This window comes from Nymphalis io, chromosome 3, assembly GCF_905147045.1.
Source record: "Nymphalis io chromosome 3, ilAglIoxx1.1, whole genome shotgun sequence".
Taxonomy (NCBI): domain Eukaryota; kingdom Metazoa; phylum Arthropoda; class Insecta; order Lepidoptera; family Nymphalidae; genus Nymphalis; species Nymphalis io.
This window is the reverse complement of record NC_065890.1, coordinates 5,183,589-5,202,209: the sequence shown is the minus strand read 5'-3', so window position 1 is coordinate 5,202,209 and position 18,621 is coordinate 5,183,589. Positions and strand designations below refer to the sequence as shown.

At 30.5% G+C, this 18,621-nt stretch overlaps 1 protein-coding gene across 1 annotated transcript in view; it reads left to right on the top strand.

Moving 5' to 3' along the window:
• The first annotated feature begins 12,950 nt into the window (after window positions 1-12,950).
• LOC126781412 (tyrosine-protein kinase transmembrane receptor Ror-like) overlaps window positions 12,951-18,621 on the top strand; it is a 33,348-nt gene continuing 27,677 nt past the window's right edge. The window contains exon 1 of the mRNA XM_050506376.1: window positions 12,951-13,355. Within this exon, the coding sequence (XP_050362333.1) occupies window positions 13,302-13,355 (54 nt within the window). The 5' untranslated portion in view covers window positions 12,951-13,301. The remainder of the gene's footprint in view (window positions 13,356-18,621) is intronic.

The following is an 18,621-nucleotide window of genomic DNA, read 5'->3' as shown; positions in this document are numbered from 1 at the left end:
TATGCTCGGAGTATCTTTGAAGGATAAGATCAGAAATGAGATTATCCGGAAAAGAACCGGAGTCACCGACATAGCTTGCAAAATTAGCAGGCTGAAGTGGCAGTGGGCTGGTCTCGTATGTCGTAGGACCGATGGCCGTTGGAGCAGACGAGTCCTAGAAACCGGAATCTGGAGACCGCGAATCGGCAAGCGCAGCGTAGGGCGCCCTACAGCCAGGTGGACCGACGACCTTAAGAAGGTGGCGGGCACCAACTGGATGCGGAAGGCGGTGGACAGGGAGCTTTGGCGCACCTTGGGAGAGGCCTATGTTCAGCAGTGGACAACGATTGGCTGTTGATTGATTGATTGATTCATCACAATCAGATAAATGGTTTAGAAACGCATACAGCAAAAACGTAACCTACACCATAACATGATTTAAATGCATGAGAAAAAAAAATATTATAACTTAACTTATTAGTTAATAGTACCTAAATGGAACAACATTTTTGATTTATCTTTACTTAGGTTGATACACTGATTTTCACTTCTAAGCTGACAGACTAAATTATTTGATGTATGAATCAAAGCATTAACTTCGACACAGTGAGTACGACCTGTCTCTATTTAATCGCCTAGTAATATTTTAAATAAAGGACTAGTGTCAATAGTGAACATTAATATTTCGACCTTGTATCGTTAGACCGAAAATTTAGTTAGATTTGAAGGCGGCTACGACTGTAACAAAGATTATTTTAACCAATTAATCAAGTATGTAAGTACATATTGATTTATAGATAATCAAATAAGCAATGAAATATAATAAAACGATACAACTGTTTACTCAAGCCTCCACAAATACCTAAGGCAATGTAATTCAATAAAATTAATATTAGTCAATAAGTTAAATAAATAATTGAATTAATAATTAAGTCTATGATTTAGTCGGACTTCATTATAAATAGTAAATTTGTATTATAAATGATCGTTTATGTTGTAAAGTACTACCTACTTTTATATAATTCCTATAAGGAGCCTTGTGCCTAATTTGCTGACAATATTCCCTTGTTCGATACTGATAAATGGTTTTAATTATGGATAATCATAAACATCTTAACGTGTTCTTTAGAATCCTACATTTGAATACAAAATTTAAATAGCAATATGTATTTTATATTTTTCTATATGTTTAATATTAATTTAATATATCATGTTATAAATCATAAATGAACAATTAATATTAAGTTTGTATAACTAGCTACCCGTCCCAACTTTGAACAGGTTAAATTCATAGTCACTTCCGTTTCTTCCCCTTAAAGAGGATACTTCCAAAAATCCTTTCTTAAAGAATGTTAACGTTATAAAATAAACCTATATTTCAAATTTCAACTTTCTAAGCTCCATAGTCTTGACTGGCAACCGGCAGTCAGGACCATCGATTTAATATGTATAGGATAACGATAAATACCTACACCAAAAAATATAACTATAACATGTTAGTATTTACTTCTTTTTAAACGAATTTAACAAGCTTTTATTTAAAATTTCTTGTTAATACCATCGGTTCAAACTTTACAACTGAATTTAAAATACTTTGATCCTCCAATTGACCAATTGTTCTTAAATTTTGCACACGTTTTTGACACTTCTACTTAAATACACTAAATTTTATTAGATTTTTTTTATAAGAAAAGCTAGGTATCAGATTTTTTAAATTGTGTACTTATTGAGTCTGTTACAGCTCTAATCTAATATGGCCATTGCCATATAACTTCCGCAACTCTTTATGGGCAAATCGGTAACACATCGGAATAAAATATATTTTAACAAGTAATAACTAATATTGTCTAAGACAACATTTTGCGGACCATTACAAGGTTTTTATTAGTGAGATAATATATGAGAAATATAACACTTAAGCCATTGAGATGGTCATCAATTTTGCATTGCGTTTACTTGGTGTTAGGGCTAATCACATATTCTATCGCTAAACAATTAGCAATATTAAGTATTGTTAACGGTTTGAAGGGTGAGTGAGCCATTACAACTACAGCCACAAATGACATAACATTTTAGTTCCCTATAAACGGAAATGGTTAATATTTCGATGTTCTATGAACGGTGGTAACCATTTACAGACAGGTACCTATTACAATAAAAACATAACCTTTAATATATAAAGGTCCATCATAATGACTACTGTTTGTACCTAATCGGCTGCTACTAACGAGAACTTATTGTATCGTACGCGCTATAGAAATTTTCCTTAAGAATAATTCAAACTCTGTAAAAGTAACTCTGTGTGCAAAGTTACCCATCGCTTCTTCTCTGGCTATATATATAGGGTTGACATGAAACGTTTAATGTAATTAACGAAGATAGTGTTTTGGAGCTGGTACACAGACCAACTAATCAAAGTTTAATCTCAATCGAATGATTAGGGATACACATACAAGAATTCATTTTTATTTTATAAAATAGCGAATTATTTTGATATATTTTATTTACTTTTACAAAATAGTTAGTTATTTCATTATTCGACTATTTAAAATGTACATCTGTTATATATATAAACAAATACATTTTGTAAAGTTCATTTTTGTTGCCCAGGATGTTCTACATTCGAGTAGTCTAAGTATAATTAGCTTTAATGTGCAAATTATATATTTTTATTAAATGTAGCAATAGTCAATACTTATACTTATTAGCTAAGTCCCTTGTTAATTAAATATAATTTACTAAGAATTACTATAAATGTAGTTCCATTTCTTAATAATAGTTTAATTACCGAATAACATTTATTTTACGTAATAATCACGTGTTTTCCACAAACAAGACACTTATACTTTAAAGACATTGCGACAGAACAAGGCTTCTTGTATTAAGTTCGATGAGTTTGTAAGAGCTATTATTATGGGTTGTACAAAGGATGACTAGTGAGAACAATACTAACACACCGTAACGCGTACTGGTATACAAGTCTCTCTTTACGGGCGTGCGTGCGTGACGGGAGCGACCTACATCGTAACTTCGAAGAGGTTTATCTATTCAAATCGCGGATGGCACGGAATCTAATTAACATTAGTTGAAGAGTAGATGCAGTGCATAAGTATACTGGAATTCCCTTGGAACTTTGTTTCTTATGTTAAAGATGACCTGAAAAGACAAATGTAGCCAGATTGTAGACATATGTATGACCTGAAATGACATTTGGACTAAGAGATTACCGCTGTATTAACATGTTAATGTATTTTATTGTATGTAATTTTAATTTGATCAAATGCAGTCTTTATCGATCAATACCTACGAGATGGCATACAATTGTCTATATTACATGACTAACTGCCATTACTTTGTATAAATCTCCTTAATAGATATTTTGTAAGAAAAAATAACTAATTTTAATAAATAAATAGTCAGTGAAATTTGCACTTCCTTTTAAAACAACTTTTGGCAAGTTTATTAGAACAATCACTTTGTGTAATTAATGCATAAGATTCCTAGCGATTATTTTTACAAATGAAAACACACAATGACACAATGACAGATTATACACATAAACATTATGATGTTTTTTAAGGTATAAACCGTAATTAAGGTATAAATAGAATAAAAACATAAAAATCAAAGAAAAAAAAAACTAAAATTAAATAAAAAATTGCCAATTATGCCTAATTAAAATATATAATATCATAAATACAGCTTTATTACAGCACAGGCATTATTCTGTACCTTAACCATTTTCTTAAAATATATAATATCAATGTGTAATATACGCGAATATAGTATTCGCGTATATTACACATTGATATAACGTAACGTAACGTAACGTAACGTAACGTAACGTTTGAGAGACACAAAGAACTTTAATAACATAGTAGGCTTTACAGTTGGGAGCGCATTCACGAAATTACATGCTTCAGGCAATTCTAGAGAGGCGAGATTAGCGCATTGCCCTATCGAAGATACGTATATCGTAAATAAATTATTTTAATAAAAAAACATCGGTCTGCATGTAATTCGTTATGCATATTACCATACTTCGTTTTTTTTTTAAATAAAAGAAATTCTTCTAATATTATGTGAACTTATTTAAATGTTCATTACAATATTTATTTAAATATCGTATTGAATTAAATTGTTTCGAATACATAGATGCGTACTTACACGTAATTTACAAACATTGTAATTCGAATACATGTACCAACGCGCTTGCACGTATTAACACATACACAACAGCATAAAAATGAAATCTGAGTACAATAACCTATTAATAAAAAAAAATAATGGTCAATAATTTCTAAACTTTTTTGCACTTTTTATTCTATATTCGAGAGTGACTTATTTGCATGCACGATATACTCGTCACCATACAGATTACTTTCTTCTCTAGATTAATTCAAAAACATTTTTAAATATACCTTATTCTTTTAGTCGCTATAACACTTTTTCTGATTCTTTAATAAGTATGAACTTACACATATATGTTTATTTATTATATTACGTTCTTGTAAAATTATGATTCAAAAGTGCTCGTAAGCGGACATTAGAAGAAAGTATTGATCTGATTCATTACTTAGATGAATTTTCTGATTTCTTAATCCATTTAATTAAACAGAAAATCTTTACAATTTGATTGCATTGCAATTAGTTTCGCATAGCAACTTACCAAGCCTATCACGGTAGCTAACTTAATCGTGTCTCAATCAATTAGCCTGAGTTGATTAATTTGAAAACAGTCACGCAAATACGTAGTTCCAATGGACTACCGATTAGATTAAAACTGTTAGAACTTTGAAACCATGTGGAAAGCGCTTATATTTGTTTCATTTGGTTTCGAAATTTCATTAAAATTCAATGGGATCAAATGTCTATTGTTTATCGCAATATTACTTTGAGACAAATTGATTGTAAAAGAAACCATTCTTCTCTTATTTATTTAAGTGCTTTATCATGTCAGTAATTTAATATAAATTCGCTGAAGTAATGAAGTTTTTTTACCGTAAAAATCTAAATTTAATTTTAGTTTGAATCTTGTTGAATCTGAAATTAATTTAAAGTTGAAGTGTTTGTGTGAACGCATTAATTCATCAGGATCTAAAAGTACGATTTAAAAAAAATCTCGATAGTAGACATATGTCAAAAGAAATGCAAAATGGCCAACCTAAACTCTTTGGACTAGTAAAACTTTGCAAACTTAGAGAGAGAGAATTAAGTTCCTTTTTTTAATGTTACGGGCAAATGAGCCACCTGATGTTAAGCCAATTGTGAACGAAAATGTTATATCCCTTGTACCTGTAGTTAGGCTGGTTCACTCACCCTTCAAACCGGAACGCAACAATACTAAGTTTTACTGTTTAGCGGTAGAATATGTGATGACTGGGTGGTATTACATAGACGGGCGTGCACAAAGCGCTCCCACCTAGTAAAAGGTCAAAAGGTAGATTTTATTAATATATTAATATTGACCACAGATTAAAAATACATACTATTACTAAGTCAATATTAAGCAACAATTATGTTTAATTATGATGAAATAATGTTATTCTTAGAAATATAATTCAATCAAATAATTTTTCACAATCATTAAATACTTTGAACTTTTGAACAGAAAATATGTTTAAGGTTTAATTAAAAAAGTAAAGCAAGACTAATCATTCAACTGCTAGGTTAAGGTCTCCTCTACTATTGTAGATAAGATTGGATACACAAGTGGCAAAGTTCTTCCAACGCATACAGATTTTAAATAGTTTCCTCCACCCCCTAGCATGAGATGATTTATCCCTTTTATTATTCAATATTCCCTATGATTAATTATTATTATTGTGTAATGCTCCCTGATTTGAACCAGCAATCTTCGGTTAGGATTCACGTGGGTGTCAAAGAATTATTTACTTTGATATACTGAAATTTATTATGAGATTAATCATCCGTGTGTTTGTTTAAATGGTAACGACGATAGTACACTCACGATAGTTTATCAGCTCCATTTTAAACGCGCCATGTTTTCTTATACGACACGAATTGTTTACACATTAGCATAAAAAAGATATATAGGTAGTTACTCAAGCAATACATCAATCATCCGACTAATTAGTATTGTAGCGAGCGATTACCTATTAAAGTACGAAGTACGATTGTAAATAAATTGTATGTTAACTTTAAACCGTTCCGGTACCGGTAACCGGTTTTATTAGTTTTTATTAAGAGGGGTTTCGTTTTTTCGCAAATATTTTTAGTCTTAAACAAAATTCTTTAATTAACGTTATTGATGAAATGCACTTAGTTCCTAAGTTGAGTGCCTAATTATAGATATCAAGGAACAAAAGCTAAAAATATTAATAATCTTTAATTTAATAATATCAAAACTATTATTAATCTCAAAAATAAACTGACACATCCATATTACCGAGCTAATTAAAATTGAACTTTGCTTTGAATCTTTTTAATTTAAAATTTCATGATAACAATATGTTTTATTTTAATTGAAATTATTTATTCGCATTTATTCATGTAATTTATAGAATAACTAATGTAACAGAAGAAATCAACTTAATAAATAAACGAAGTGTGAATGTTAATACGTTAAACTTAGCGGCAATGTATTTTCCCATGGCATACTATCAAAGAACACATAAATCAAGTTGAATAATTGTCGAAAGGTAGCATAGTTAAAATGTTCACGGTGTAATATGTTGCATTTTTATTTTATATATGTACGCTTTTTGTTATATTTAACTTACATTCCTAAAGCTGGTCCACGTGTTATGGAAATCGTAAAATCACTTGAATTGAGACACGAAAGATCTGCTAATAAATCATCGAATAATATGTACTACTATTTCTTGTTTAGTCTTTGTCGTGCGATAATAATAAAAACTACGAAATATTATTTGTGCGTATTAATTTCGATGGCAGCAAAGTAGATACGGACGGACATCTGCATTTTTGTGAAACTGCTTTTTTTACAAAAATAAGATATATCATATTTTTAAATATTATATATAATGTGATATATTAGTATTTTTAAATATTATATATAATATGATACATAATATTTAAAAATATTATATATTTTATTTTAGTAAAAAAAGCACTTTCACAAAAATGCAGATGTCCGTATCTACTTCGCTGCCATCGATTTTATCCTTTAGGAAATAGACAAATATGTATAACATTCAAGCCCTTTTCAAGTTAAACCAAAATATGATTTAAAATATTATTTTCACATGTCGGCTAATCTTTAAAGTTTAATTTATCGGTGTAAGTGATACAGAAACAAAATACTTTAAGTTTCTGTAATATCGTGGGTTATCTGACACAAATACCCGACATAACTCGTCTTTATGACGATAAATACTAAATAACAAATCGTTCTCAACCACTGTCAGTCAGGTAATGGTTGCTGGCATTCGTATCTGCGACGTTGGTAACCATTAAATAAATTTATAGCGAAAATAAAAGGTACACTTATACACAGTGTAGCCTCAGGCCAGCTCCTAACAAATGACAAGTTACTATTCGTGAAATGTTTGAGTTATGTCTGCAGGATTTGTAATCGTTTCCATTTGGTAATATAAAATTATCGAACACCATTTGATACCTATACATATATAGTAAACATTGAAACATTAAATTTTTGTTCTTTATATATTACATATACATTTATTTACACTGTTCCTAAACCATTTGGTGTAAATTCTGTAAAGAATTCTAATCAAATATCAAAGATATTTATCAAGTCCATGATCTTCGGAAATTATAATTAATTTTAAATCAATTCTCAAAATATTATTGATTTTCGAAGTCAACTTATTTGAATCCGAAGCTTATCAAGTCTTCTTTAATAATACTTCATTAATCGCTTTGTCTTGATCTTTAGAAAAAACGTTACTGTGATATATAATGTATGTAAAATATTATAATAAATGATGCTATTTATTATAATATTATACAAACAATAACAATAAATTTTATTTTTTATAACGAAAATTAAAATATTAATTGAATCCTTACGTCATATAAATAAAATAATATAAAATACAAAGAACAATTGTTGTTCATCACTAGTAAATAATTATTACCTAACAGTCGTGTCTGCTTAACACATAAATATTACTCGCAATCAGGTTTCATAGATATATTGTAGACAATACAGTGTAATTAGTGGCTTCATTTTTCATATTGTTACGAGATATCGACTGATCAATAAATCATCGGCGTCGTTTCATTCAATCAAACAGCTGTTTGTTATACAAAATTGATCCTTATATAAATTCATATTCATTTAATTCAGTTACATTTGATTTAAGTCTACATGTTTTTCAAGTATAATATCTTGACATATTGTCCCAATGTCCCAAAACCAAATAATATTAACTGAAGATCACGGTTTCAAATCGAAGGCAAGCACCAATGAGTTTTTATATAATTAATGTGTTTATGTAAGGCTGACTGCCAACCTTCGCTAGTCGGAGTGGCACTCGAAAAAGAAGAAGAATGTGTTTATGATAAATAGTATCTCGTGTTGAAAGTGAACATCAGGAGGACTGGATCGCGTGGTAAAATAAGGCTCTTCTTAAGAAAAGAGGTCTTCATTTAACAGGTTATCCGTGTATTAAATTTAATTAAAAAGACAATAGCAATAGCAATACTTCTAACAACAAAGGAGTTTATAGTACGCATGATTTTGGGCTCAAGAGTTCTTCTAAAAGAGTATTGCCTAATAAAGTGCGTCGATGGTCTCGTATCTACGGCTTATACCGCGGCGTACTGGTTCAACTATCTTAAAAATCGGGTCAAAGCAACTCTTCCAACATAAGTTTGGTAACCTATAATAAGTTTTCGCTTAGATTACCACGTTAATATTAATTGTTTTATATATATATATATATAGATAAACGGGCAGATAGGCCACCTGATAATAAGTAGTCACCACCGCCCATAGACATCGACAATATTAACCATACATCCTTACATAACCTATGCGCCACCAACCTTGTTAACTGAGATGTTATGTCCCATGTGACTATAGTTACACTGGCTCACTCACCATTCCAACTAGACTACAAAACAATACTAAATATTACTGTTTTGCGATATATGTGATGAGATAGTGGTAATCTATCCATATAGGCTTATACAAAGCCCTACCGTCAAGTAATTATCTTTCAGAACCCAAACCATATTTCGATTTAAATAGACGGCTCACCAACTTTACTATTTCTTAAAACTTCTAACCTAATAGCTCCTGCTATAAAAATCAAATACAAAGTGGTTTGAGAATTAGATTTGTACAGGCTTTTATGAATTGTAATTTAATTATATCTCTTCCTTTTTTCTTAGAAAAGACATCAGCGATCAAAGAGCATGTTCGTGTTCAAATTCATATTATCTATTATTAAATGAAATTCTCATTCAAAAACCTTAATCGTATTCCAATATTTTCAATTATTTAATTACAAAGTAACAAAAAATTTAATAACTTATACCAAGAAAGTCGACAATTATCTTCTCGTACCGTACCGTAGCAGCCTGTGAATATCCCACTGCTGGGCTAAAGGCCTCCTCTCCTCTTTTTGAGGAGAAGGTTTGGAGCTTATTCCACCACGCTGCTCCAATGCGGGTTGGTGGAATACACATGTGGCAGAATTTCAGAGAAATTAGACACATACAGGTTTCCTCACGATGTTTTCCTTCACTGTAAAGCACGAGATGAATTATAATCACAAATTAAGCACATGAAAATTCAGTGGTGCTTGCCCGGGCTTGAACCCACGATCATCGGTTAAGATTCACATGTTCTTACCACTGGGCCATCTCGGCTCTCGTGTAACAAAGTAATTTCATTGGTTTTCAGTAAATTGGTTCTCACTTCATTACTAATTCGTGAAATGTTGACAACCGACTTATGGTGATATTTTGATATGTGTATTCTTGAAATGTAATAATTATTATAGTCAATGTCGCATATTACTTTGGGACAATATTTTCTTCGAGTTCGAGTTTTTTTTTTTTTTTTTTTTAAATGGGAAGGCGGAAGATCATATGGGCCACCTGATGGTAAGTGGTCACCAACGTCCAAAGACATTGTAAGAAATGATAACTATCTCTAGCATCACCAATGCGCCACCAATCTTGGGAACTAAGATGTTATGTCCATTGTACATACAATTAAACTGGCTCACTCACCCTGCAAACCGGAACACAACAATACCAAGTACTGCTGTTTTGCAGTAGAATATAATAATTTTTTACAGAATATCACTATTGAAGTACGAGCAAAAATCTTAGTATTATTTCTCTGCCCCCGTTGAGAATGGCTGCCGTCGTCAAAGACTTTGTTACATATCATATGGTATCAGCAAATATTTAGAATTAAATTTATGTATAATATGTTTTTTGGCTACTAATATTGGTCATGTTGGTTTTGGATGTTTTAATATTTGTAAGATAAGCCGTCAATTTAACATACATATAGATTGTTATAAAAATACTTATATCCTTGTCTGTATTTCCCCGTTTTTTACAGGAAATCTTTGTTTATTATCAGGAACCGGATATTTCAGGGGGTTAAGATATAATAGTAAGCAATTGTTTACATAACGTCCGCGTTTTAGAGATACGATATTAAAGACCACTTAAATGTACATCAACAAAACCCTAAAATTAAATTTGAATTTAGAATCCATTTAAAGCACCCATTTTACATCCGGTATTTAAACCGGAAGGAACAGAACATGGAATACTAATTGCATTTTAACCCTTATGCAGATGCAATAAAAATAACTTTTATTTGTAAGAGAAAAAAGAGGTTAATAACTTTGTTATTATATTTGCCTATATTTATATATTTTTTATTGATTTAACAGTAACAGCCTATAAATGTCACACTGCTGGGCTAAGGCCTCCTCTCCTTTTTTTCTGAGGAGAAGGTTTGGAGCTTATTCAGAATTTTAGTGAAACTAGACATATGTAGGTTTCCTCGCGATGTTTTCCTTCACCGTTAAACAGCTCTACCACCAGCGTTTACTGGTGGTAGAGCTTTGTGCAAGCTCGTCTGGGTAGGTACCACCCACTCATCAGATATTCTACCGCAAAACAGCAGTACTTGGTATTGTTGTATTCCGGTTTGAAGGGTGAGTGAGCCAGTGTAATTACAGGCACAAGGGACATAACATCTTAGTTCTCAAGGTTAGTGGCGCATTGGTGATGTAAGCGATGGTTAACATTTCTTACATGCCAATGTTTATGGGTGTTGGTGACCACTTTAAAAGAAATAAAAAAAAAGCTACGAGATGAATTATATACATAAATTAAGCACATCTCGGTTTTTAATTGATTTGTTTATTCTTATTTTAAATAATTTTCAAAAAAAATCTACTCCATCTAAATATATAGTAACTATAATTTTATATATTTTTTATCACTATTATCTATTTTAAAACATCCAAAATTCTGTTCAAATGATCTATATAACGTCCTAAATAAATCTAACGACGACGACGAAAACCGACGATTGTGGGTTCAAACCCGGGCAAGCACCACTGAATTTTCATGTGCTTAATTTGTTATTATAAATCATCTCGTGCTTGGCGGTGAAGGAAAAATCATGAGGAAACCTGCATGAGTCAAATTACACTGAAATTCTGCCACATGTGTATTCCACCGACGCACGTTGGAGCAGCATGGTGGAATAAGTTCCAAACCTTCTCCTCAAAAAGGGAGAGAAGCCTTAGCCCAGCAGTGGGACATTTACAGGCTGTTACTATGGTATAATCGTGATAAGGCAAACAGATAAACTAAGTTCCTTTCGTATTAATAATATTGAATAAATGAATATAATAGTTTTATGAGGACGTTAATTAATATTATATAAAATTTAATTAATGTATTTGATATAATTCAGACAAAATGAACCTTTCTTTTTGAACATTGGTTTAAACATCTAAAAAAAATTAAGCGAAACTGGTTTTTTATCCTAAAAAAATATAAAAATACTGTTGAAGTTTGAAGGTCTTAAGAGATTGGCAAAGAAAACGCTTCTTGTCCATGGCCAGTCACCTTTGTAATTCTATACTCTATAAGTTATAAAGCATTACGTCAAAGTATACAAGATTATGCATACGCAAGTCACAACATTTATAAGTTACTCTTCAAAGTATACTAAAAGCACGAACAATTTGTATGCGAAAACAATGTTAGCCGAGGTTTATTACCAGCTCGGTAGGTGACTTTCACACAGGGTATCCACGAAAACATGTTTAATAGATAGGGATACCAATCGCTAAACAGTGGACAGCGACTCATGTGGGAGTAGGTAGGAGTTTCCAGTCTACAGACATATTGCCCAACGCCTCTCGTGTTTCCTCACATGGTACATGCTTAATGTCAATTAGCTTTTAGTGATTAAAGTATTAACAGCACTTAACTGAGACCTGCATTAAAGCCAATATTAATATGTAAACTCGATTTCATGATCCCAGTGTAAAGGTCTAACCGCAAATTGCGAGAGATTCGCTCAAACTAATAAGGCTTTGAATTTATCTCTTAACTAAAAACTCTGACAGTATTTGCGAAAGACATAAAAATAATTGAATACCTTTTATTAATTGTATGTCGTTATTACATGGATAAATACTGTAAGACTTAAAATTAAAAAAAAAACATGTAAAAGTATATGTTATTAAAATAAATAGTATTTATAAATGTCATAGAGATTTCAATATCGTTATTGTTCACAAATATTTACGCAAAAAAAGTTGTTTATTGAATTGCAAAAAAATCAAAGTTATTTTAATCTATCAACAAGCCAGCCAACCTATTTGTGAAGAGCAATTAGGATGTGAAGGGTAAATAAAGTGATCTATTTGAATAATTCGGAGTAGGCGGGAGGTGTGCGGCGGGACGCGGTGGCGCGTAGTGCCCGGAGGCGGGAGTAGCGCCGAAGGATGCCCACTCCGATACAGCGTGGGACTACAGCGAGACGCCTCACGCTTCCCGCTCTACGAACTACGCCGCGTACGCACACATTTTTCAGCGAAAACGCGTGTTAAAAGGAATTAATCGGACATAATATGCATCTGCGATTTATTTTCTGGATTCGTAAAGCTACAAAGTACAGTGATTGTGAAGTGCTTGCAAGAGTTTTAGATACAATTCATCCTTATTATACATTTGTTGTTTTTGAATAAGTGATTACGTTAAACTATTACTTTTAGATAAAAACAAGTATTAGCTAAAGACAACTTGTGAAAATCATATGACTTGTTAATTATATCGAAGTGTTGCAATGTGTTTTTAAAGTAATCACAAGTGTAAAAATGAAGAAAAAAAATCAAGTTCAATCTACGGAACGACCGAATAGGAAGCGAAGGGTAAGTTTAGTGAAAAGTCGGAAAACTATTCCGGCTTCTCATAAATATTTTAAAGATTAGATATTTTAAATAAGATGTTCAGATATTATACTTTTATGGTGATCGATATATAAATAAAAAGCTTATTTAAACATGTTTATAATCATAACATGTGCAAAGTTCAATTTGATTGACCCCAATTAGTATTTTTCTTAATATAATTGAAATACTGATTTAAGTATTACGAAATAAAAAAAAGATATTGTATGTGTATATGAACTATTATAAAAAATGTAGAGTACGTATACAAGATAGAGTAGGCCATTATTATTATTTTTAGGGCATTTTTTTGACGAAGATAAATGACGACGTCAGCCTCTTCCAATTTGAAATGACGCCTCTCTGAGTTTGATCTTTAATCCTTTTCCCATAAAAACAAGTCATCACCAACATCAATCGCGTGCAAAACTCATTCATTTGGGGTCATCATTGGGGGCTCACGGCATGAAATAGAATACTATTTGGCAGACTTTAACGGTTGACCGTCTATCCATCCAGCATTTCACGCACCGTTTCTTATTTACGTAAGGTTGAATAGTCATCACTCAAAGGGTTTAATTTTTACAAATATCTCTATTTAATTCTTATTAAATCGGATTAACAATTATTTTGAATTATACTAACACTTTTTTTTAAATATATAAGAGTGTCATTAACTTTTAAAAATATACAAGAAATACGGTAAAATTATATTAATTTTTAACACGACATAAGGGTCTACTCTCTTTTTAAATAACAATTAACTTTGAAGATTTATTTATAAATAGCGAATTAAATTTTATTATTTGAAACAGTTATTTTTTAATATAGGGAGAATGATGAAGAAATAACTTATATTTCTATAATAAAAAAAGGGATTAAACATACAGGAAAATTTAGCATTATGATAGCGCTGGTTATACCTGGCTGTTTTAGCTTAAAGATATTATCAGTACAAAAATTTAGATAAATTATTGAATATCAGAATATTACTGCCAGAAGTCTGCAATATTTTTTACTAAGCTCTTAAGAAACGTTCAATAATGTAAAAAATATCTAACTACTAACCTTGAACGTGACTTACGTTCAAGATTAATTATAAAAATCCTCAGTTGTTATAGCTAGAAAAATACATCAAGAAAACTTATAAAAAAATCTATGTTCGCATATGTACACAGTGACGTCATAACGGATGCATAATCTACACTTCTTTCTTAATGATAAATATCTTAGGTACATACATGTAGATACTTATACTAACGCAGAAAAAGAATAAAAATGCAACATTTTTATTCTTTTTCAGAGATAAATATAAAAGTATCAATGATTTAAATTTAAGCTATGTAAAAGAAAAGACAAAAGTAAAATGTAAACAAAATATTAAAATACTTTTGGAATTGGACATTTTCCTACATGTTTGAATACATTGAATGCATTGTAAGCAATTGATTTTTTTTGTTTTTTGGATTGAATTTAAATTAAAGAAGCAAATTATTAGATCAACATTATTATACATTTATTTTCTTAGATAAAGTCGTACATTAAAATCTTAAATATGTGATGCCTAATTAATTAAATAATATAAACATTATTAATATATCAGCCTCTTAATTCTATTATGGTTGATAAAAACTCAAAAAATGACTGTTATTAAACCAAAAGAAAAAAAAATGTATTTGGTATGCTAATAGTTAAACAACTTCTTTAAAGCTAAAAATAGTAATTTTATTATTACTTGACAGCTATATATACAATATATTCATTTCTATCGTAGGCTTTGGTAGTTGGGTACTAGCCTCTAACCTGACGTTCTACTGCCAAACAGAAACAACTGTTTCACAGTGAATGGTAAAGTGTACTGAAAAGCAAATGGGCCACCCGTTGTTCAGAACCACCGAGAGACGTGGACGCCGCAAGAAATAGGTACTCATCATCCCTTACATTAACAATGAGCAAACGCTTTTTTGAACTAAGGTGTTGTGGCGTGTTCCTTGTGAACTAGGATGTAATGATATTGTGCTTGTAGTTACAGTGGCTAGTATTGCTGTTTGCCGGTAGAATATCTGATAAGTGGGTGGAGCCTACCCCTACAGGCTTGTACAAAGATCCAAATAATCCAAAAAGATCCAAAAACCAAGTAATGGCACACATTAGATTCTAGGCTTCAAAAGTGATTTACATTTTGTACAAAGCTATAGTTTTTTACCTGACTGTCCTCATCAAGTTAAAAATTTAGCAAATCAGCTTGGTACATTTCTTCTTCGCTCGTTCTAAAATCAATTTAAAATAATATGACAAATAAAGTAACAAATAATTTGAATAAAACATTAAAATAACATACAATTCATGTATTTAATTAAAAGAAATTGTAAGTATAGAAAAATATATAATACTTATACTAAATATAAAATAATTATGTATATGTAGCGAATAAACTTTAACAACATAATTAAATATATAAATTAAAAATTGCTATTGTACAAATCATAACCGCGTGGAACGCAGGCAAAAATGCTAGAAGTATTTTCACGTTGAATCGCAATACCTATCTCTGGGTAAAAAATGTACCAGCCCTCCCATAACCAGTAGAGGCAATAATAAAATTATTGCTTATAATAAAGCTTTATGAAAAGTCTTATAACAACACGAAACGAATTAATAAATATTTTAATAATAAATTCACTTTTCGCTACTTTCATTTGATCACGAGAACAACTGTTATTCAATATTTAATTTAATATTACCTTCTTCTGAATTTAATATAATGTAAAAAAGCTCATATGTTTTTGTTTTAAGGGCTTCTCTAGTCGTTGGTTGGTGGAAGTACGCCATCACTTGTTATTATTATAGTGTCTTAGTAGAGTGTAGTAGTAGTATATTGTTGTGTTCCTGTTTGAAAACTCAGTGAGCCTGACAGACACAGATACAAGGGACTTAACTTCTTAGTTCCCAAGTATGGTGGCGCATTGACAATAGCGTGTGATCAATGATGATTTATATTTCTCACATTGCCAATGTCTATGGGCGTTATTGACCACTTGCTATCATTTGTTAGTCTGCAAAGGTATTATAAATAAATTAATAGTGTTTAAATAAGCAATGGTTAAATAAATTTGTCACTAACTTTTTCCAGTCTTCAATTTACTGGAATTATGGTTGATGAAATCGAACCTATGTATACATAGGTTCTAGCTGTATAAACAAAACTATTTAGTTAAGAGTAGTTAGAGAGTTTGTTTTCTAACAGCCATAGTGATTTATTTTCTATTTATAGTTATTCTATTTTAGTCTAATACAATTCTTATCATCATATCAGCCGAAAAACGTCCACTGCTGGACAAAGGCCTCCCCCAAAGACTAGGCCTTATCATCCAATAAATATTATAAAACCTTGCTTAAAGCATTTAATAAACCTTGAAGAGCTTAGAATAAGCTAGTAGTTTATTTCAGGACCTTGTTCAAGACCTCGTCAAGGGTAAGTTAATTGAACTTAAGTAAATTTAATGCTTTATTAGAACCCACTTTACTTACACTACCTCATTCCTAGAATTTATTAAATATTTATATAAGTGGTAATGGAACTAATAATATTAGCGTACCATTTATTGCAATTGTCGTTAAGCGTAATAGACAAGATGATAATCGTTAGTTTAATGTATACACAAATTGTGTTTGTGTAATTTATAAAGATAATAGGTAAATATTTATTTTTAAAATCTATAGGACCGTTGAAGTTTGTTTTCTTATGTACATTCTACTCTCAAGCTTCTTCATATCATGTTAAATAACTACAATAAACAAAAAAAAAAATAATTAGTCACTTTTGTGTCATCCATTCAAGTGTAGCAATATCCGTGTTCATGAATATTACAAGAAATGAAGTTTTACGCCAATTTAATAACCTTATATTTTATACACTAATTTTAACTATGTTTTACAAACTATTAAATAAAATAGTAGAAAATTTTGTTGTTGCTTTCTCTAACATTAAATGACCTCTGTGAGAAAGTACATTTTACACATAACGTAGAATATAATTGATAGATGCACTATAATAACAATTAAATCTCTAATATAATAAAAGAATTGAGAAATTTTTAGTTCACCAACCCACAGTATTGATTTATCAACTATTTACTAATAATATTTACCAATAATATACACGAAACATTTAAATATTATTAAATATAAATATTTACAGATAAATTGTGTGAAATCATAAGTATTTATAGTTAATATAAACCATAACTATACTTTTTTTTTTGTTTACGGAAAGAAGTTTTAACGTTTGCGAATTTGCAATATAAAACCAATTTGAAATACAAAGAGTAACACGGTTTATTTAAAGTGTGGGATCTATGTGGGTATTTGATTAGCGTTAATACGGGAAATAATTCAGTCTACTTAAAATTCAAACACTGTCTGGGTGTTAAACAGTTTAATCGCATCCGTAATTCAATTAACACGAATCAGAGAAACGCTAATAATATTAAATCTTTATTATTGTTTCTAATTTCCTTCGTTTAGGTTTTTCCGCTTCTATTTATTAATACAAATAAGTATTTAACTTACTTTACAAAATTATAATAACTCAACGTGTCTATACATTAACGATATACTTTGAATTGAAGGAAAGTGATTCGTATAATTGAAATATATGTTAAATTACTAACTACCCGTGAAATGTTGACTAATTGAGTTTTTAACCAATTATATTTTTTTTTAAACTCTTAAACAAATATTATGTCTTAACGCAAGCCTCGGCTCTTTTCACATGCGTTTATTACTGTTATATAAGTATCTGAAACAACAGACGTGTTAATTAATTGTACGTGTACATAGTCACGACTAATATAATATGAACGATCCGTATTAATGGGATTAGTAATATATGTAGTCTTGTGTTATACCAAAAAGAAAACAAAAAAACTCTAATCTTTATATAATTAGTATGAAACTCCGTATTTCTTTTTTGTACAAAATTATTATATTTGTTGACACAGTCATTTGGATGCGTGAAGTCTAAAGCGATGTTATCATTATTTTAACCGTAAATAAAAATAATCATTACATATAATAAAATTAAGCCCGCCTCTATCTGAACGCGAAAAACTAACAAATTAATTTTAATTTTAACCAATGGACGGACTGATTCTTGAGAAAGTGTATAATTCATTACGGTTTTTTTGTAAATTATTTGAAATCGTGCTTACATGCTACTGCGTGCGTCGCGTAAAGCATTAGAGAT